Below are 22,797 nucleotides of genomic sequence, written 5' to 3'. Positions count from 1 at the left end.
CTCTAAAACCAAAACAAATAGGGAATTAAGAAAATCGAAACAGTGATTACCAGGAATGTCCTACTTGCTTTGAGGATTACAATTTTGTATGTGGTTGTGTTTTGTGATGGATTTTTAAAAAGATGGTGGTTTGGAAAAAATTGCATGGAAAGCCTAAGTGGGAAACTTTCTGAAAAGAGAAAATCAGTGAGCTTTTGTTACATTTTACATCATCAGTACATGTACATTAAATGTCACATGTTACATTTAATACATTAAGTATAAAATACAGCAAATATACATGAATTGTATAATGAACATCAGTGTGCTTTCCAAGTATTCCATTTTAGCAAAGAATTACAAAATATCAGAGTTTAAGAATTTTTATTGATTTGATAACACCCTAGATGCTTCGTACACCCTCAGTGTTTTTAATAACTATTTAGATAATATCTTAAACTTGAGGAAGTCAAGTTTTTATTTAGAATACATTTGGGAATTCAAAGTTGCTTTGTACAATTTCTGTAATAAGATTGAGAACAACGATTTTCACAGATTTTAGAAGTGGCACAAACAGAATTTGCTGGTCTTCGGATATTAGCAAAGTAAAGTTTGTATTTTGGTTGTATTCAAATAGTTTAGTAATTTGCTTGTTTAGTTTGAAAATTTGGGATTTATATGACATATTTGGCTTTTATTAACTTATTTTTAGTTATTTTAGTACCTTTACTACCAATGGGGAATTCTTTTTACTTGAAATATGGCAGGCTCATTTCTACTGATTTAGTTTACATTTGCTTCCCCTCATGTCCCCCAGTATTAAACTTAACATTGGGTTATGGATGATCTGTAGAAGTTCTGTACTAAAAAGAAAAAATGTTGGATTAAGGTGTAAATTGGCAAAATATTCTTTGTTTGTTCGGTGGCATACATTTTGCTCTTTAACCAACGAGTTTTAAGCAAAAATGAATTATTCATGTTGTAATATAGAAGAAAGATAATTACTCTTAAGAAACTGACTTTCAATTTTTATTTTTTTTTTAAATGTCTGAAATCTTGTAGACAGGGTGGGTTCTCTCCCTGTAGATTCCGTGCATGTGTTTACCCCAGCTCTACAGGAGATAGGAAATGCAAAGCGTAATTTTCAAGAAAACTGCTGTTGCACTTAGAAGTCTTTGAGGAATAAATACATATACAAATAAATGTATAAATCAAATATATGTAAATCAAATGGGTGGTAAAGTAAATTCTGAAAAATAGGGATCAAAATAAATTGAATGACAGCAAAGACAGTTACAGGGCATCCAGTAGAACCTTAAACTTACTGTCACGTTAAATCTATTTTAAGCATGACTTGACAGTTCCATTTACAATTCTGGTTGTTTTCACATTTCATTCTTTTTCCCTTAGATTTTATTTTACTCAAGGGTGAAACTATATTAAACATTCTTTATGTTGGAGCTCTGCTCCTGACAAAAACACTTAGTGAAGTTTTGAAGATACAATTGCTTTTTTGTAATTTTTTTTTGAAGATACAATTTGCTCACTTTTCTTTCATCCTCATTATTACATGCTGAGTTTGAGAAGGAAGTGAAAGGAACATTCACTGGAAAGAAGCATAATTGTAATCTCAGAATATACAAGAATGCTAAAAGGGAAAGTTAGAAGTAACAGTGCTCTTACAGATGTTGTATTAGTTAGCATAATGTATGTCAGTGATGAATATGGATGGAGTTTTAGTGAAAAGTAATTAATCTCTGCTTTTTATATTGTCACAAGATGAATCTCAGGCTTTGAAGGGGAAAGCACTAGTACTACCAATATCAGCTCAGTTAAAGGTATCATTACTTGAGGTAGGAGGTCAGGTTGCAAACCAATTCTAGCTTGCTGGCTTACATTAATAAGCAAGAAAAGGAACAAGAGATGTCTGTCAAAGGAAGTGAATTTGATAGTAATTAGAAGGGCTCAGAGGCACAGTTTGTGTTATGACATTGTCCAAAAACTTCTTAAGTTTCCATATTTTTCAGGGAACTATTGCTCTGGTTATGTGTGCTCTTTCATATAATGATGTTACTTCTGTGTAATGTTTAGATCATTGAAGTAGGATTATGTGAAGTCTTTGAACTGATAAAGGAGACAAGATTTTCTCATCCATCCTTGTGTCTCAGAAGCCTACAAGCCCTACTTAATGTGCTTCAGGGTCAGCAACCAGAAGGCCTACAATCAGAGCCTCCTGAAGTCCTAGGTAATGTCACATCTCTTACTGTATTTGCATAATATACATCTGTTATTGTACTGAACAGAGAAAATGGTTTCTAGCAAGTATTAGTGAGAGATGCTTATTCTCAACAGACCAACTTTAATCTAGAGTGTAAACTTCTGGTGTATGTAACCAGTGCTTTCTCAAGATTAGTCCTTTGTAGAACAGGAATGTTGGCATGTAGAGGTGTGCATATATATAAAGGCTATACTTTATTGCTGTGTAATGCAGAGTTTCACTGAAAAATAGTAAGCCTTACAATCTTACATTGTAATGAGCTTGTCTTACCAAAGTTGTAAGATACTTGGTCTTATTGCAAAGAATTTGTCTTGCCATCTGCTGTTGTGATCTGTAGTTAACCTATTTAATGTTGTAATTTATATAAAGTTGCTAAACTAAGTGTCAGAATTTTTGCTTTTATTTCCTCTGGACATTCAGAAGTTTCCCTGAAAAATCCCTTCGCTTTTAAAGACAGTGAAAATAAAAGCTGAATTCCTGATGGCTTTGAATTTATTCTGTCCTTTATGTTAAAATCCAGTTCTCCTTTACTAATAGCTTTTACTGGTTTATAGAACTACAAAGAAGGCTAAGCTGTAGCGTCTCTTATTTAAAAATAATTTTAAAAATCCATCTCAAGATTTCCTATGTATGTTTTTCTTTGTTATAGCTCAGTAGTATTCTGTTCCCAGAGGTGATAGTAATTTGCTACAGAAAGCTTTTGGTTTGTTTTGGTGCAGAGTATTAAAAGCTACAAAGGCGGCCTCGTTTTGATTACTGCCATAGTGGTTGTATGTGCTATGTATCCATTATGAAATGGATTTCTGTTCACACCTCGGTTATTACAGATGTTCAGCTGCTAAACAGTGCTTGAGGTGCATGATCAAAATAATTTTTAAGCTTTGATTTGAAATGCTTGTTTCTGAGAAGCGGGATGTATTTCAACAGGGGTAGTGGTCAAAAAGATTAGACAAGGTTGGTCAAGACCTACACATCTCAGTGATGAAGTGGACTGAATAGGCAGGCTAAGTAATTCCTTCTGACTCATTTTTTATTTATTTAATCCATTATTATTTTGTATGTCTACAAAATATGTTTATTAATATATTTTATTCCTTTATTCCTGGAACAGAAGGACTTAGTTTTTCTTATTTTCTAGTCATTGTGATTATCAAGACTCAAGGTTTTCTGTCTGAAAAGAATAAAAAGCAGGCTGTTGTAGGCCTATTTAAATAGGTTTTATTTTCTTTCTGAAAATAGGATTAAACTTAATGGCTGAGCAAAGATCTATCATGTATTTCTTAATTTCATAGTTTAAATTCCCATTGACTGGCAGATTGCTTGGTATGGTTTTGTGACTTGTCTGTGTAATTGCTGTGTTTTATCTGCAGAATCCCTGTTCCAGCTTCTTCTGGAGATAACTGTCCGTAGCACGGGAATGAATGACAGTACAGGACAGTCCTTGACAGCACTTTCCTGTGCTTGCCTCTTCAGTTTGGTAGCAGCATGGGGAGAGACAGGAAGAACCTTGCAAGCAATCTCTGCTATCCTCACCAATAATGGCAGCCATGCTTGTCAGACTATTCAGGTCTTTCACTAAAACTTCTTTGTATCTGGGAGTTTATGTAGACGATGCGTACTTGAGTTCTAAGATCTAGTGTATAAATCCAGTTAGATTTTTTGCCTCACTGTTTTTGGGATAGGAGTAGCTCTCTGTGTCTCTTGAGTTGGAGATAGAAAATGCAACATTTAAAGAGCAGTCATATTTAATCACTCACTATTTCTTTTGCTGTTTAGGTTCCAACCATTTTAAACTCTCTTCAGCGGAGTGTACAGGCTGTTCTGGTGGGCAAAATCCAAATCCAAGACTGGTTCAGTAATGGGATAAAGAAGGCAGCCTTGATGCACAAATGGCCATTGAAAGAAATATCTGTAGATGAAGATGATCAGTGCCTGCTTCAGAGTGATGGCTTTTTCCTGTATCTCTTATGTAAAGATGGACTTTACAAAATTGGCTCTGGATATAGTGGGACAGTGAGGGTAATGTGACTTCTTGTCTGATGAATGATAGTTAATATTTTAACTTTTATGATGTCCTGTTTCCACTGAGAATCTTTTGTAGCTCACTAATGATAAGTTCTTCTACAGTTGGTTTAAATTATTCTGATTATGAGAATTTTTACAGCATTTTCTTACATTTTTCACTTCTCAATATAGTTGAAGACATTGTTATTTAGATTGTGAATGATTGTGTAAAATAGTTGCTGATATTTGTTAAAATAAAAATACTGACTGGAGGGTTTTCTGTGTTTCAGGGTCATATATACAATTCTACATCCCGCATCAAAAACAGAAAGGAAAAAAAGTCTTGGTTAGGTTATGCTCAGGTAAGTGAAAACTTAAAACACAAATTTTTGTACCCCATCCCCCATGAGTAATTTAAGTAGACCTTGTCCTAGAGTAAGCTTACATGGATACTGTATTGTTCTTTGGCTTTAGTTCTTTCTAAAAAATCTTTTTTTTGGTACTAACATTTAAATTGTGGAAGATGAAAAAAATTTGATGGCACTTGGCATATAGAAGGGCGTAATAAAAAGTGTCACTGGTTTGTGTTGTCACTGTAAGACTTCCTTAAAATATGACAAACACAGATCTATGAATTGTACAGTCAACTGATAAGTCCTCCTAAAGTAATGAAGCTGGTGGATGTGAAACTGTGCTGCTGTAGAAAAATAGTGTAAAAAAAATAGTTGAAATACCTATCTATGAAAATTAACTGGTTTTTAAAACATCAGCAGTAAAATAAGTGCTGTCCTGTGCATTGAGAAGTGTATAAGCCGTAAGTTGACATAATTGTTGATCTTACCACTGTTAGCTGTATTTGGATGTTTTTGTCTTTTAGAGTTAGTTTCTGGAGTATGGACCAGCTTTTCTTATGCCTTGGCCATTGGTTGTAAAAACAGTTTTTAGAATTCTGTTACTGCCGCTGAGTGCTCTATTTAAAAAACAAAAACAAACAAACAAAAATAGAATACAAAGAAAAAAACCCAGAAAAACAAAAACAAACCCCAAGCCAACAAGCAACCAAACATACTTTGCGCAGAGAACAATGAATTTGCTTTATTTTTAAGCTACTGAGCAATTTTAATTGTATGTTTATGATAAATTGAATGATCTCATTGTCTCAATGTGAAATTAAGTTTACTCCTTGCTATGCTTCTGAATTAAAACTGTTATTTACAAACGTGTGTTCTATTATTATCAAAAATATGAAATCTGGTTTTGTTCAGTATCAAAACAGAGGATCACCAAAAGGTGTACTTGGAGCACTACAAATGTATGTGGATGCATTTACTTAAGAGCCTGCTTTACCAGTTTGGAAAGAGAGAGGTTCTGTACAGCTTCACTATATAAAGTTACACATTTGGACATCCTGTACATAGCTATAAATATATTTGACATTCTTATTTGAGTGCCTCTGCAGGTTGTATGCACTCACATTGTGACTGTACCCAATGGCATTACTAGTTGCAAAAGTGTCACTCTGGGGCTGTGTTTATAGGAAGATGTATAAGTTGCATTTATTGCTAAGTATATGTCTGTAAGAGAGGTAAGATGTGCCCTTGGTCTCATTTCACTTCAGAAAATGCTTGGTTATGTCAGCTCAAATTTAAGTGTTTTTTCTTACTTCATCATGTAAGTAATTTTAGACTGAAGCTTTTCTGTCTACTTCAGTGTTCTTTATTAATTTTATCCTAGTTTGTGTGGGTTTGTTTTTCCTCACAGATGTTGATTTATCCAAGAAAATCTAAGTACTTAGTTGTATGGAAGAGGCTTGCTTGGATTTTCTGTTGGTGTTAGGTAATTGTAATTAGGGTCTCTGACTGACAAATGAAGTTATCCTGAGGTTAAGCCTTAGGGACTTAGCCCTGGAAATGCATCCATTTGTTGATTTGTGTAGAATTCCCACCTGAGGCCAGCCATGCTTCAAGCAACTGCAAACCATTGTCATGTCCCCTGGTATGACACTGCTGTTGTCAGAATTGTTCCTTAGTCATTATTCATATTGATTGGCCTCTGCAACCTTCCTGTAAGTGAATATTGCTTTGCTTGGCCTCAGTCACCTTCAATCAGTATGTTCATAAGTGCCCTTAAGTAATCTTTTTCCTTTTATATCAAAAGTGCTTTCAAAGTGTAAATTCTCAAACTGTGTTTCTACTCGCCTCCCTTGAAGTCTTTTAAGGGTTCAAGTTATTGTAGGATAGAAAAAAACAGAAGACTGAAGCTGCCATATTGCCTCTCTTATGGACCTGTATTCATAACACAAAAGTGGGGGCAAATGCAACCTATCTAGTTTAAGCAACAATTTATTTGACTGTGTTTAGAAGAAAACTCAAAGTTCTAGGTGTAAACAGTAAGCCTCAAATATGAGTGTCAGGTAGGTACATCTTTTAACCAAGAAACCATCTGAACTGGTGACTGAATCAAACCTTTAAAAATTAATGTATGAATGGAGAGAAGTTACTGTTTTGATATACTGATGGAGACTTCTGGATGGTGGCTGCTGGCCAGAATAGGCAATTTTGGGGATATGGAGCTGTTCTACACATGGAGAAATAGAAAGAGGAAATCATTAGTCCTGAATATTTCCTTTCCCCTAGTGTTGGCTAGAAATTGGGAGATGAAGAGCCTAAGAACTCAGTGTATGCAGTCTTGTGTTGTGGCAGCTTTCACTGAAATCACCTAAACTTTGTGTGAATTTATTTGAAGAAAGGATAAATACATGGAGTCTTGCTAGTGTGGGAATCAAAGTAGTTAACATTTTTTAAAATCTCTAGTTTTTAATACACCTATTAATGATTCATTAATGATCACTTCTATATAGGGCAATATATGCATCCCCTTTGTGGAATTCCTGTGGATCTTTTATTGATTTGGAAAGTGGAGACAGGAACATTAGTTTTTCCTGTGGCTTTTAACAGTAATTGTATATGCATATGAATAGCAGAATTACTATGTCTTCAAAAGCTGTGTATGAGTTTCAGCATGTTGATCTACAGTATTTAGAAAGTATAGAGGAAGTCAGTCAATTTTCTGGTTTTTATTGCAGAATTTAACTAGTGGAAAAAAAGTTGATTAGCAAAGTGAAGCAAATCTGATGTAAAATTAAAAGGTTTCAAAGTTTTTAACTTAAAATAATGGTTGATTTTTCTCACTTTTGACAATATCCTTGGATGTATTTAAGAATATTTTCATACCAATCTATATATTCTTACTCTTACCAGGGTTATTTATTATATAGAGATGCGAATAATCACAGTATGACAGCCATAAGAATAAACCCAGAAACTTTGGAACAAGACGGTACAGTTGCTTTGCCAGGTATGAACCTCCAGATATGAGAAGATTGTTATAGTTAACTGTTTACATGCTATGTATTTTTAGGTAAGCTGGAGAGAAATTGAGATAGATTTTGGCATCACAAAAAGGCTGCTTTTTGGTGGCTTAGGTTTGCTGCATTAGACCAGCTGCAGCATTTCATTCAGAGATCTTGCATGTTACTCCAGCTACTGGAAGAATACTTTACCATTTAGAGTGTATGGTCATCTTAATATAAGGAATCCAAGAACTTAATGTCTGTCTTAAAGAGTTTTTATTTCTTTGTCCTTTGAACTTGATATGACTTTGTAAGACATACATGTATGTCTTACATGTAATTAGTTACAAACTATGACCAAAAGAATTTTGTTTTCAAAATAGATAAAAATGTATCCTAAAAACCAAAGCAGGCTAGTGAGCAATAATGGACCATGCTTCTGATGTTTACATTCGTGGTGGGATTTTGTTAATTTGTTTTGGAATTTTTGGTAGCTTTGGTTTTTGGTTTATGGTTTCTTTATGGGTTTTTTGTTTTGTTTTTTTTTTTAATGCAGAGCAGCATCATAACTTGAGTCTCTGTTTAGATTCTCTTCATAACTAGTACCCTTTGTATTTCACCCCTTGAACTTTGTTGTTTTACTTTCTGTACTTCTACATATTTATCACAGTGTTACTTTGTGAGCCTATAAGTCCTTGTTCATTTTGCTAGGACAAATTTCAAGTGGTACACTTCTAGTTATTATCCTTTCCCATTAGAAGGAAATAAATAAAAGTGGGGTAACGGTATGCGATCAGTCCTGAGGAAACCTGATTGGGTACCTAACTCTTTAGTAGTGGCTACCCCACTGTAATCTTAGTAATGACTTGCAGTGTGTTGTAGTTCTTTAAAAATCCTAGATAGATAGAGCTGGAGGGCAGTAACCTTGCTAACAGCTGAAAACTAATTTGACTCCAACTATTCCCTCATAGTTGGTATGATATTCAGACATGGCTCTCTCTGGACTTAATCTCTTTCAAGTGCCTGAGCTAGTGATAATGCCTTTAAATAAGGTATTTATTCGTACAGGGATGTGTAGGAGATTAGGAGTTGATTAGTAGATGTGATTAGGGGTTCATCCTGTAAGTCACATGACCTTGGAAAACTCTGTGAACTAGAATGTTATTGTCTTTCCTAGGCAATAGGATCCACCAGCTTAAGGAAACCACAGACTTGTATTTCAAAGAGCAATCTTTCCGCTCTGGTAGACCATCTAGCAAATCTGACAATGTATCTGGAAGTGCCAGGCTGTGTGTGTGTCAACATTCTTGTATGTAATGCCTTTGCCAAGCTTCATGCACTGTTCCTTGAGCTGTGGATCTGTCTTCCCTGATAAAAGAATCCCCCAAGTTATGTGAGATTATCTAGGTGATTGGACCTGAATTTGCAGAGATTTTTCACCTTGGCTGTTTCTGTAATAGTAATGCTTACTGTGTACCTTAGAGAAAAATGGCTGTGTACAGCTGAAGAAGCTGCAATTCTCTGATACATGGTTTCATTATTCTTTGAAGTTGCATGTGATTATCTTGGAGCTCAGGACTATTTAGGTAGTCTGAAAAGTTCTGCTAACTGAGGGTAACCTAGACAAATTCAAGAGTACTTACAAGCTGGCACAGGTCACACTATATGAATACAGAAGGTGGTGTTTAAGAGTCAGCCTCTAGGGCTCTCTTGAGCCTCTGGGGCAGCTGTGATTAAAAGATATCTGTAGCTATGTCCTTTAAGTAGAAAATAGACCATTTCTGTTACAGTAATCTCCAGAAAGAAAGAATAGTATTGTCCAAAGTCAAATTGAGTAAGGCTGCAGTTGATTATTCTTGCTAGCTGAGACACTATACTATCCTACTTTTTTCAGATATGATATTTACTTTTCATTTTCTACTGTCCCTATGTTTAATGTTGAACCTGGATGTTAACTAATCTAGTGCTAATTTTTAGGAAGTCATCTGAAGAACATATATTTTAGAAAAAACCAAAAACACAAAATCACATTTCTGTTCCATATTTTCTCTCTGAAAACACCTACCAAACACACAAACTACCCTCAAAAATGTTTACTGAGAGTCTCACCTCTACTTGAAATGGTTGAAGAAATAGACCAAGCAGTGTAATATGGACCCAGTGATGGCCAGAATATCCTGTTTCCTTGACAGATATGCTTATGTAGTTTTCAGCCATTCAAAGGATCTTAATACTTGCTGACTTCCTGTAGCCTTTCAAAAAGGTCATTTAGATTATTTTTGGAAGTTCTGCTCACTGCTAACCCTTTTGTTTGTTTGGTAATATCACTTTGCAGCATAGAGAATTAGTAACATGAGCTGACTTCAGACATTAAATCCAAGATTATTTTCAAACTTCAGTGTATCTGCCATTTTCCCACCTGCTTGCTGCTTACCCTCTCCAATTCATACGTGTGTGTGCTCTAAGGGAGAGGTTGTCTGTTTTAGGTCTTTCACTTCAAGTTGTGGGAATTGAATGTGTATTCTGTTCCTGGTAAGACACTGCAGTGGACTGGACAGTATAGCAGGAAAAAATATACAAGTTTATGGGTTTGTGAAGAATGAGGTTTTCTAACCTACATTATTTTTAATAAAACACTCCACCTAGCTACTGAAAAATAGCAAACTTGCTGGTTATGCTGGAAGGGTATTTATATGTGCTTCATTTAGAACTAAATTTGTTAGATAAAATAACTGATACTGGATCTTTGTGCAGGTTATGAAGCAGATATTTAACATGTAAATACTACAGCTGTTCTGTAGTATTTTTGGAAGAGATCTCTTTTCTTGTGTGTAATCAATGAAGCAAGCACCTTACAGGCTATGTAATACCAATCTCTTTGTTAGTAGCTCCATCAGCAGAGCAAGAATGGAATAAGAAATGGTATAGTGACATATTTTTAAATTTGTCAAGAACGTATTTTTGTTTTTCCCCTAATGTGGACGGAATTTTTTCCCTACCTTTTTTCTTGGAAATAGCCGACCTGTTTTCAATAACTATGTGATGCATTCAAGTATGTGCTTTATTGTTTTCCAAAACCCCAGATTTTTGCAGAATTTATCAACAATGGAAAAATTGGATTAAAAATTAAAGTTTTTGTTCTTTTTCATTAATTACTGTGGATTTTGTATGCTGGTCTGAGTAAAGTTATCTTTAAAGGTAGTGGCCCTTAAAAAATAAAAAAAAATTTAAAAATAATAATAAAAAACAGTCTTTGGGGAAGGAGAGCAGCTAACACTTTCAGAAAGTTTAGTTGTGTTGTAATAGTTCTGATCAGCACTCAGAGGTGAACATGAAATTGTTTTACAGCTACATCTTGGGGAAGACCATACAATGGGAAAGTGCTGTAATAACTCCTAAAGTAACAAAGGAGTATTGGAGCTCCCAAAGGAGCTTTGGGTGGGTGAGGAGATCCTAGCATAAAATCAAGTGTTACAAGACTGGTGTTTTCTCTCTGAACAGACTGGAACTCTCATAGTCTGATTGTAATGAGAATGAGTTAGACAGAAGCAGAGAACAGTGTACGTATGTGAGCATAAACTGATGCACTTCATTTTTGTCTCACAGATTGTCATACTGAAGGGCAGAATATCCTCTTCACTGATGGAGAGTATATTAATCAAATAGCAGCATCTAGAGATGTAAGTGTTGTATCGCTAAATTATTTCTTGCAACTACATTGTTTTATTTTTACAGTACTTAGAATTTCCTTTTTTTCCTTACTGTTTCTTTATTGTTTTTCTTTGCTAACACAAATAAGGAAGAAATCCATGTATCTAGAGATAATGTGAAACTGCTACATTTATGCATAAAGGAGTAGTATTTTTTGGGTTTACCAAGACAATTTTGATTTGTGGTCAATTTTTAGGGTTTATTTTTCAGGTAAGTTTTAAAAATCAATTTGTTCCTCTTTCCAAGAAAGTCCTGTACGTGGAATGATGGCTTTATAACAGGTTATTCTGCAGGATCTCTCTGGCATAAGCTTATTAGATCTTAATTATATATCTTTTTTCTAATTTAACTTCATGTAATTGCTTTAGTACTTGTTGGAGGATTTCAGCCAGGTTTTGTAGTAGAGGTATGAAAGATACTGCATTCCAATAGTTTTTTATTTGAAAACTGCTATTTGGCCAACACTATGGAAACCCAAATAAATCCTTCTGCTGGGGCAGTTTTTTGGCAGGCTGCTACTACATTCTTAGTTCTGGACTGGTCACCGTTAGAGAGTGAGAAATCTGTAAAGCAGGGATGCAGAAAGGTGAGGTGAGACAGGGTTGGCAAGAGATACCAGGCAACTATAAGTAAGAGTTAATCTGTTTCCTTGCTAACAGAGTAACTTCTTTCAGTGTCACCAGATAAAGAGCTTTTATCTGCACTTGTAAATACAAACCTGATTTAGCTATTCTTTGAAACAGTCATTATTAAACTGGATGCAAAATTTTGGGTTCTGAATCAGAAGTTGAGGAGTTAATAGATAGACGTAAATAGTTATAGAAGCAAGATTTCTATAGTGTCATACAGAGTCAGTTGTTTGTATTCACTGTTGTCAAAATTTGGGTTTTGAGAATTCAGTATATGTTTAAGGTCCATCAGAGGCTTATCTTCAACTCATCCCATTTGGCACTTTCTGCTTTTCTCCTCTGTAATGTATGTTACTTTATAAATTGGGCCTTTGATAATTTACTCTAAAATAGTATTATATTGGTACACTTAGGCCATGAAAGGTGAATGACTAAATTCATTATACATTATTTATTATACCTCTTTTTATTTATTGCAGGATGGCTTTGTTGTGCGAATATTTGCAACAAGTACTGAGCCAGTACTGCAACAAGAACTGCAGCTTAAGCTTGCAAGGAAATGCTTACATGCCTGTGGCATCTCACTGTTTGATCTGGAGAAAGACTTGCACATTATCAGTAAGTCCTCCTCTTTGAAGGCTAATAACAAGCTGGTAATTCAAATAATAATAAAATCAAAATGGTGTTCTTCCTTTCTTATGTGCAAGAAGCTATAGCTCCTTATAAACAATTGGAGAAATACAAGGGTTTTGAAACTGTTTAAGAGGAATCCATACTCACTTTGAACTCCCTTGCTGCCTGTAGCACTATCAGTGGTTTTTTTTCTTGTGTTTTCCTCTACTATAATAAATATATAATTGTTTGAAGCGTGGACTTTGTAATAGTGCTCATATAACAAGTAGCTAAGCTGTGGGTCAAAGTCAACAAAGTTAAAAGGACTGCTGACTGGATTAATTGATAAAAAAATGCATTGAAATTTATTAAATACACAGAAACCACCACTGCATCAGAATTTCATATGCAAAATTCGTGGTGTCTATGGAGAGATTTTGGAGAAGAACCACTTGGCATTTGCTTTGAGGTTTTTTTTTTTGCTCTGTTAGATGTCTGCTTTTGGCACTGTTGGAACAAAAGCATATTTGACTACATGGACCTTATGTCTGACCCAAGAGCCATTGCTTGTATGATTTTTTCCACTTTGAATAACGCTGCCAGGTCTAGCTCTGTAAGCCTTCTTGCAGCACCAAAACTTTGTTACACCTGTAAGTTTCTTAGACTGTTTATTATGATGAGCTCTCCCTAGCAGAATTAGGTCCATAAACTGGTCTGTGAAAGTGCCTGGTTAAACTGTCCGGTTAACACAATCTTACTTGCACAGGTACAGGGTTTGATGAGGAGTCAGCTGTCCTTGGGGCTGGAAGAGAGTTTGCACTAATGAAAACTGCTAGTGGAAAGGTACTGAAAATGTTCTGTAGTAAATAGCAAATTGCATCAATGTATTTCGCAATATATTTTAAAATTTTTATTATTTTCTATAATTCCCTTTTGCCTTTTTAGTATGTTAGAATAAATCTACATCACTGTATTTAAATACATTTTCAGAGCCTGCTCTGAAGTGAAAAAGGCAAATGATTATTTGAAAACATTAACAGATGCTTTTGCAGACATTGAGAAATGAGACTTGACTGGATTAATACAAGAATTTCTACAGTCTCTCTTAGAGGCCTTGTGAGACTTTGTTTTAGATTTGGGGAAGAGGGTTTACCTTTTGTCTACAAATAATACATTGACACAGTTACAAAATTTTTGGCATAATGACTTCCCACAGTCTGACAGTAGTAATTTATTTAAATCCCAGCCCAATTTTTCTGATCCTTTAGCAACCTACTGACTTCCCCTATGCAAATTTTTCAGTTGATTTTTTTTTTTTTTTTTTTTTAAACCATTCTTAATGGATTAACGTGTTCGGTTTATTCAGTGGACACTGTTCTTTGGGAAAATTTGGTTATTCATTGAAATTTAGAAATCATCTTGCTTACTGTCACTATGACTTTGTGTATTTTTTACTGTATATTTATTTTGGTTTGGGAAACTAATTCTTTATTTCTATAAGCATAGGTTTTTGTTTTCCTGTGTTGCTTTCTTGGAATGAGGGCTTTGCTCTGCTTCTTTCAAAACAGTGAAATTGGTGAAAATGTTCATAAATCAACTTTACTATTTTTTCTTAATGAAATTTAATGCTATGAAACATCATTTGATCAAGCAGAATTCTTCAGACATTATAGAAGACACATTATTTGATCTTCAGACTAACAAATGCCTCTTCCATATAAAATTAACCCATTTCCTAGTTTTGATCTGTCAAGTTCTGTATTAAGGTATGAAGTACATTTTATAAGACAATGAAAAATGGCCTTAGGTGCCCACACCCATTTTTATAGTATTGTTGAGTAGCATGGTTCTAGAGCTTTTTCATCCATATCAGTAGTATTGTGTTTGTTCATGTTGAAATATTTTGTTCTTACTGTTTATGTACTCTGTGGCCACTCTACATTTACTGAAAATAAAGTTTTTTAAGTGTATTGAAGCAAATTAAAATTTATAGTAATTCAGTATTTTTAATTATTTTTATTGTTATAATACCATCTTGTTTTTCATGCAGACCAGACATTTTTTTTAAGTGTTTTACATGCTAAGTTTCCTTCTCTTAAGTTTTTTGAACAGTTTTTCCTTGTGTGTTTAACTCATCTAGCCAAACAATTATATATTAAAAACTAACTATGTGGCACAGTAGAAAGTACATTTCAAAGGAAACAGAATCTAGGCACAATGTTTCCTCCATTAAGTCAAAATTAGTGGGTTTAGGCTAGAGATACTGAAATAGTGTTAGCAATGTCAGGGAAAGTTCTGTATGCTTTGAAATAGCAGGATTTAAAAAGAATGTGACTAAAAATCATGCAAGTTTATAGTGCTGTGGAATAACTGAAAGTGATGAACTGTTTTTTCCTAGATTTATTATACTGGCAAATATCAGAGCCTTGGAATCAAGCAAGGTGGTCCTTCAGCAGGAAAATGGGTTGAGCTCCCAATCACAAAATCTCCAAAGATAATTCAGTTCTCTGTTGGACACGATGGTTCTCATGCCTTACTTGTTGCTGAAGATGGAAGCATATTCTTTACAGGCTCTGCTAGTAAAGGAGAGGATGGTGAATCAAGTATGTATTCTGCTTGTTTGGTAGCTGGTGGATAAAAGCCTATTAATCACCTTCATAATTTGAAGATAAGGGTTTTAACTTGTGAGCGTGCCATTGGGTTTGAATTTTATTTACAGCAGGCATGGGTGCCACTGCCTCTCCCAGACAGAGGTGTTGAGGTTTAGTGCATTTTAGATGGTGTGGTGACAGCACTAATTAAGAGTTGTCCTGAGAAAAAGCAGTCATAAATTTGGTCCCATGCTGTCTGCCTGGGACCTTGGCTGAAAAACTGAAGAGCCCAACTTCTGGGGTTTTTTTTTGTTTCTTTTGTTTGTTTAAAACCAGGTTGCAAACAATGACATGGGGGGGGAGTTTGTTAGTACTTTTTCTTCCCTTTTTCCACTTGTGGGAATCTGTTATGACTCAAATATACTCTAAATGTGCTTTTAAGAAATAAGGAAGTAAATATTTCTATTTAAAAAACACCCCAGACATTTTTCTGTTAGCCTTTTTGTGCATGTATTGTCATGAGAATTCTTCTCAGATGTCAGTGAGGACTTTTTCTGCTATGCACTGCTTTGTTAGGTTCATAAAGTTAGCTCACATTATATGTATAGAAGAAAAATCTGAAGAATCATTACCTATTTAATAATGACTTTTCTTGCCATTGAATTTTTTTGATGAAATCCAGAGCAATCCAATAAAAATTAGACCAAATCAAACTGATGGATTTTTTTTTTCAGCAGCAGCCTGAAAATTAATCCTAATTATAAAACAGATGTTACTGTGCCTTTCAAGTTTTTTTTGGTAGAATGACTTGTAATTTATTTATTTATGTAAAGCTAAAAGCAGACGGCAGTCAAAACCATACAAGCCCAAAAAAATTATTAAAATGGAAGGAAAGATTGTCATATCTACAGCATGCAATAATGGAAGCAGTTCTGTAATTTCAAAAGATGGTGAACTCTACATGTTTGGAAAAGATGCCATTTACTCCGATAGTACAAGTAAGTTAATATTTGTCTTTTAAATGATTTCTCAACTAGACTAATTGAAATTAATCTGGAAGTTTTTAGCCTGTAGAAATTATGTTTCTTACTTTCCTAATAGATTTCTGAATGTCTGGTGATTCAGCCAAATATGACAGGATAGATGAAAGGTGACAGTTTTCTTAAGTTCTGTAAGAACTGTGACAAATACTGAATGAATGCTCCCAATAAGGGGGGAAAAAAAACCCACCACAACAAAAAAACCAAGGGGTCATTTGTTGTGTTAGTTTGACACTAGAAGGCCATGCAGTGAAAATGAAACTTTTTCTCATACAAAGGCTGCAGGAAACCAGGCCTTACATGTTTACCTGGTCCTAAGACAACCTGTTTTGAATTTGCATGTGACAGTATGTCTCAATTTAAATGAAATATTAAAGAAATAAACTTCAGTGGCATTATGACTCCTTTAGAATTATTTTTCAAATAAGTAAATTGCAGCAGAGTGTAGATTGGTTTTGGCTTTCCTTTCCTTGCAGGATGAATTGTGTAAGCCTGATTTCCTTTCACTTCTTATTTTTGCTCTTGTTTTTTGTATCTGTTCTCTCCCTTGCTGTTAATTTGAAAAGTATCAGTGTCCACTGGCACTTTCACCACGTCATTGAATTGTCCTTCTCAGGTAGGAAGTGCAGTCTGCCACTCACATCTTCTATGTCTTACAGGTTTGGTAACAGATTTGAAAGGCCATTTTGTGACTCAAGTAGCCATGGGCAAAGCTCACACCTGTGTCTTAATGAAGAATGGAGAAGTTTGGACATTTGGTGTAAATAATAAAGGACAGTGTGGACGAGACACAGGCTCCATGAGCCAAGGAGGAAAAGGTGAGGGACCTCGATTTTCCTTTTGTTTTGGAAAATATCACAAGTGTAAGCATAGCTAAACATTGTACTATAAAATATAATTTCAGTATGCGCATGCAGCACGCTTAAAAAGAAACTGGTATGGATGCTTTCACTTCAGCTGTCAGATATTTGATGTTCTGCATATACTAATAAACTTAGTTGTGTTAGAAGAACCAACTCAGTTACTTTTGTCGATGAAAAAGCTTAAAGCTTTTCATAAAAAAAAAAAAAAAAAAAGGAAACCAAATATTATCATTCCTTGCATTCCTTGTCTTACTGTGCCATTGCCCTAGTGAGAAGAAAAATTTCTGCCTTTCTTTGTATTCAGTCTTGAGGCTGTTGTTGGCCTAAACAGGGCATGAATGCAAGTCTGCATCTTTCTCCACACAAATGAGTGTTTCTGTTACTTCTAAATACAGGGACGAAAAATCATACCTTTGCCAGATTGGCATACTTTATACATGACAAGTAAATGACCTGTTACTTGTATACTGAATAGAAATGTTTCATTTCCCTTTTAGTTGGGAAACCTAGATAGATTATCCCAGCCCATTGTCAGAGAGGTTTCAGAAGTGTCACTGTGTTGGCTGAGCATGCAAATCAGGCATGTCCAGTCACTCCTTTTAAAATCTGATCTGTGAGTGTTTTTCAGAGCTTCTTTAGCAGCCACTCTTGGCCTCAGAAAACAGCTGTTTATTGTTTCAATATCTTAATTAGGTTTTGGAGTTGAGAACATGGCAACAGCAATGGATGAAGACCTAGAAGAGGAACTGGATGAAAAAGATGAGAAGTCCATGATGTGTCCTCCAGGCATGCATAAATGGAAGCTGGAGCAGTGTATGGTGTGCACTGTGTGTGGGGACTGCACAGGCTATGGAGCGAGCTGTGTTAGTAGTGGGCGTCCTGACAGAGTACCTGGAGGGTAAGCAAACATATGGAATTATGTTTCTTACAGTCTGTGGAATGGATAAAGCACAGGTGGAATGTAATCTGACTTAATGTCTTTTTTAAACTTCAGTCTCTGATAACATTGCCTCTAAGAAGTGTCTGTGCTTTGAAATTCAGAAGTAGGTTAAAAGTTTTGCAAATGGCTTGTGATGGTTGAATATGAAGATATCGAATATGAACACCAATATGATGTGTCTCTTGACAGAGCTGCTGGCTTTGGGATTACCTTTCTTTGTCCTACGATGGAAGTTTTTTATTTTGCTGTTCCACTTTTATCTGTTACTTCAAGGTTGTGCTGTATAAAGGGCTTTACATACTGCCATTACAATTTCTCCAACATATGATGTGTACACTGTTTCTTTGTTCAGGTTCTCATGTAGTGTATATCTAATTAAATTACAAAAAGTTAAAGCTGAGAAACCAGTTCAGATATGTATGGTCAGTGTGGGCTCCCTGGATTAAATCCCTAGGATTTTAAAAAACTATACTTTCTGTTTATCTCAGGAAAACATGTCCGTAGACAGAACAGACTAGTAATGTATGTTTTAGTTACACAGGCATCAGTAATGCATGCAAATTACAGATGGTGATAAAGCAACTCTCTTTGCTGCAGAATCTGTGGCTGTGGCTCAGGTGAGTCAGGCTGTGCTGTATGTGGCTGCTGCAAGGCATGTGCCAGAGAACTGGATGGCCAGGAAGCAAGGCAAAGAGGAATCCTTGATGCTGTAAAAGAGATGATACCTTTAGATCTCTTACTGGGTAAGTGTGAAATGAGAAAAATAGCTTTTAATTTTCTTTGTTACTGCACTGTTTTTTCCCTCACTACATCTGTTTACAGTCTTCAATAAAGTCAATCCCACTGCTCAATTTTGAAACTTGAATTGGAAAAACAGGTTAGTTTAGACATAGTTTTTTTCTTTCCAGTTAATATTTCAGCCAGTATTTTGATCTGTATGATAAAACTGTGTATCTTAATAATGTAGTTGATTCTTTCTAAGCAAATTATTAATTTCAGAGTTACAGAACAGTTTTGGTATATTATTGTTAAAAAGAATAAACCTGTAGATGCCTAATAGAAAGATAGTACTAAATACTGCTCGGTGTTGTTGGAATTGTGGCAGACTGATGAAAATAGGGAAATTCAGAGATAAGGTCTAAAACTCTTCTCCAGATTTACTCAGCTCCTTTTTGAATTTCTAAATGCTGTGTCAGAACCATCTAAAGAGGAGCTAGTAAGTATGTTTCATTTTTCGTTTGCTTAACTTGTTCTAGGGTTTTTTACTATAATAACAATTTTATAAAGCTAATTTTATTTATTTTCTTAATCTATCCAGCTGTCCCTGTTCCTGGAGTTAATATTGAAGAACACCTTCAGCTAAGGCAAGAAGAAAAGAGGCAGCGTGTAATTAGGAGACATAGATTGGAAGAAGGAAGAGGTAACTATCTGATTGAGTCTTGAATAGTTTAAATAGATTCTTAGTCTGTTTCCTAAGAAGGGAAAATAATTAGTTTTGCTCTAGTGAGCCAATATAGTAGCTAAACAAAAATCAGCACCTAAGCTTTTGTTACTTAGCATGATTTTAGAAAATTAAAAAAAAAAATCTGTTTAACAAAGGCTACTTGTAAGAATCAGAATTTTAATGGTGTTGTAATAGTAAGCAGAATTTCTTTTTATATTGTAATGAACTTTTCTTTATTTGAATGGCATGACAAAATATCACTCTGAATTTAAAACAGTACTAAACACTGTATGACTTAAAAATTTCCTTGCTTTGTGTATTACCTACCTTGGGAATGGTTTATATTCCACACAAACAATATATACCTGAACAGGTTTTCAGTACTCCTTTTCTTTTAAAATACCTCAGCATCTTATTATGGTAAATGATTAAAGCTGAGACTTCTAGAGTGATGGAAATCATAGTACTTCAGTGAAGCATAATGATATTGTTGGTAAGATTATTGTTTGCTGAAAAGAGAGACAACTTTATGGAATGTAATGCTCTTCAAGTTCCTGCTGTGTTAGTAAATACCCTTTTGAATCTCCTCTTAGGAATTGGATATTTGTTTTCCTCAGGTACAAAATGTGCATTGTAATCAAACTTAGTTCCTAAACTCTTCCAGTCACCCTCATGGGGCAAATTATGGCATTATTTCACTTGCATGTAGGAAATTACTGGTCTTACTGTAAGTAAGGAGCAAGAAGGAGAAAGCTTATTTTCCTGTGTATGTGGAAAAGAATGGGATATTTATTCATCTTTGAATATTTGTGGTTAATTTTAGCTGTGAGGTGAAGAGGGGAAGCCGTTCTTCTCTGTCCAGGTCACACTGGACCTGCATTTGCATACTGCTGGCAAATATTAACTATAGCTAACAATTTTTTTCCTAAGTCCTTATTGAATGCCTGGATAATATTGATATTATTTTTCCTTTCCTATGAATTTTTGTTTGTTTTTTTTTTTTCTTACTCTTAGGGACATGAAATTACACCTTAATGGATTACAGAAATCCCTGGTCCATACTGAATAATTGATATACTGACCCAAAGATTACCATTTACTGAATGAGCTAATCTCGAGAGCTGTTCCTCCAACTTTTTCAGATTGGTGTTTTTAGTAATAGAATTTACACGTAGTCAAAGACTGCAATTTATCACTTGAAGATAAATTTTTTTCAGAAGGCTGTGAGAATGTGAAGATAGCTTTTTAAAGAAAATGTATAAGCTAAAAAAATACAGGAGTAACTCTTAAATGGTCTCATGCTTTCCTGGTATTTCACTGCTTCTCAGCCTATGATGTAAAAATCTTTGGATGATCATTACTGAGGTACAGATTTGGTGTGTTATTAACCAAGGTCTAGCTTTTTGTGCTCTCATTGAAGGAGGAAATTATTTTCTTTCAATCTTGGCCTACTTGGAACAAAAAAAAAATCTCTACAAAACTAAAGCAAAACACACACAAAAAACCCCAAACCAGCAAACAACACAAAAACCAAAAAGCAAAAACACACTAAAAAAAACCACCACACAAGAAACTGATTTATTTTAGTCAAAACTGCTACCTGTAGAGGCAATATTATCTGAGACTGCCTGTATTTGGGCAATGTTTGATTTTTTGGAGGTGTAACTGATTCAGAAATTAGCTTTACTGTGGTAGGCTGAGTATCATATAAATCTGTTCAACATCTGCACAAGCCGGTTTTGGCTTGGAGTCAGTTTGTCAGTAACACTATTGGTTTATTACTGAACATACCTAAATACACTGCAGACCTATATATTCAAATGTAGTATTTTTCATTAAATATAAAAGCAGCTTCTTTCTTAGTTTTAGCTATTTTTTTAGCTCTTTCAAGACCGGGAGATTTGCTTTGAACTTTCTGTAAACAAAACAAAGCTAAACAAAAAAAACCCTCTTTACTTGAAAGATTACCAAATCCATACACCAGTGTCTGTTTTTAAGAACATTTTCAAGAGAGAGCAGTAGGTTTTTGTGCCTGCTTACTGACCAGCAGGCATGATTCTGTGAAGTTACATTGTTGATCTTTAGTTTATGTTTTCCATCTGAAAGATGATTGTTTTTAGCAAAATGATTTTTAAAGAAGTATTTGTATTACAGTTTCAGAACTTGGACTCGCAATGAGAACAGTCCTGGTTTGTATTTAGTGTTTGAGTTTACTGTATATGTGTTTATATACAGAAATGGATTTTTCAGATTTTTTTTAAACAATATATGCAAAGTCAAGCATTCAGACGAGAATGTCAAAATTGCAATTATTGTAAAACTTCATTTCATTCTAAGACCCAAATTGCCCTTCATGATTGTTTCTGCCCATCTGCGTCTCTTTTTTTCCCCCCTATCAAAACCCATTATAATTTTTCTTCCACATCTCATTGGTACTGTTTGAGTGGTAGAAGAAAAGAACTTTAAGAACACAGGAAGAGGCATGTGTCCTGTTTCTGTTTGCAGTGTTTCAAATAAAAGAAGCAAATTACAAATAACCTGAGTTGCCTGCATGGCACAGTGACACGCGCTTCAAATATACCTGCCATAATTATAAATTCATACTCAAATTCTAAAAAATACCATTTTAAAGAATATACACCTTAATTGTTATCCCTGCCTCATAGGAATATGAAGTTGAGTTTCTCTTAAGGCTGTAGAGGTGGGACATTATCTCAATATAATGTTTTCCCTTTTTAGTGGAACTGAAACTAAGCATTTGTCACTGATTTCATTTTCGGAAATATTTTTATTTAAAATTTACCACCCAATTACCTATAAGGTACCTATTTTTCTGTATTAGGTGTTTGCTTCCCTCATTTATTATTGAAGAAATCCAACAACTCAACAAAGTAAAACCCACCACCTGGCTGCTTTTTCTCTAACAAGTTTTCCAGAAGCAAAAATCAGATCTTACAACACATAGAGCCATCCAATCTAGAAATTTGCTGTGCAGCCTTAATTTGTAATACTTTTTGTATGGGCAAGTACTGTTTTTTCAGGTATCTGGCTACATTTGGTGCACTGGTGTAGAAGCTGCTGTTTGGCATTATTAATTTCAGCCTTTTGTATGCCAAATAGCATTTGTTTAAGGAACGGTGCTAGCAGAAATCAAAATATGTATAACATAAATTTAAATTGGGTTGTAAACTCTTTCATAGCTCTGCTGAAATGCTTAGGTGGCCAAGAATGCAAAAGCATTTTAGTGCATATAGGATGGTACTGTGTATGTCCCCTGTGTTATTTCATAAATGCATTTTATTTTGCTAGAAGATGAAATTATTTCTGTAGGTAAGTGGTTGGGTTGTTTTCTTC

The 22,797-nt window shown here is 34.7% G+C and overlaps 1 protein-coding gene across 3 annotated transcripts in view; it reads left to right on the top strand.

Annotated features, from left to right (window-relative positions):
* Positions 1-22,797, top strand: part of MYCBP2 (MYC binding protein 2) — a 175,059-nt gene that overhangs the window by 34,068 nt on the left and 118,194 nt on the right. For all 3 annotated transcript variants that reach the window (XM_071741405.1, XM_071741413.1, XM_071741397.1), the window contains exons 4-17: positions 2,071-2,224; positions 3,628-3,824; positions 4,034-4,276; positions 4,552-4,623; positions 7,522-7,618; positions 11,220-11,293; positions 12,433-12,571; positions 13,332-13,408; positions 14,964-15,168; positions 15,990-16,154; positions 16,856-17,014; positions 17,753-17,957; positions 18,597-18,742; positions 19,318-19,419. In XM_071741405.1, coding sequence (XP_071597506.1) covers positions 2,071-2,224; positions 3,628-3,824; positions 4,034-4,276; positions 4,552-4,623; positions 7,522-7,618; positions 11,220-11,293; positions 12,433-12,571; positions 13,332-13,408; positions 14,964-15,168; positions 15,990-16,154; positions 16,856-17,014; positions 17,753-17,957; positions 18,597-18,742; positions 19,318-19,419 — 2,035 coding nt within the window. The remainder of the gene's footprint in view (positions 1-2,070; positions 2,225-3,627; positions 3,825-4,033; positions 4,277-4,551; positions 4,624-7,521; positions 7,619-11,219; positions 11,294-12,432; positions 12,572-13,331; positions 13,409-14,963; positions 15,169-15,989; positions 16,155-16,855; positions 17,015-17,752; positions 17,958-18,596; positions 18,743-19,317; positions 19,420-22,797) is intronic.

Source organism: Heliangelus exortis, chromosome 1 (genome assembly GCF_036169615.1).
Source record: "Heliangelus exortis chromosome 1, bHelExo1.hap1, whole genome shotgun sequence".
Taxonomy (NCBI): Eukaryota; Metazoa; Chordata; class Aves; order Apodiformes; family Trochilidae; genus Heliangelus; species Heliangelus exortis.
The sequence above is the reverse complement of the archived record's forward strand: the minus strand, read 5'-3'. Positions and strand labels throughout refer to the sequence as shown.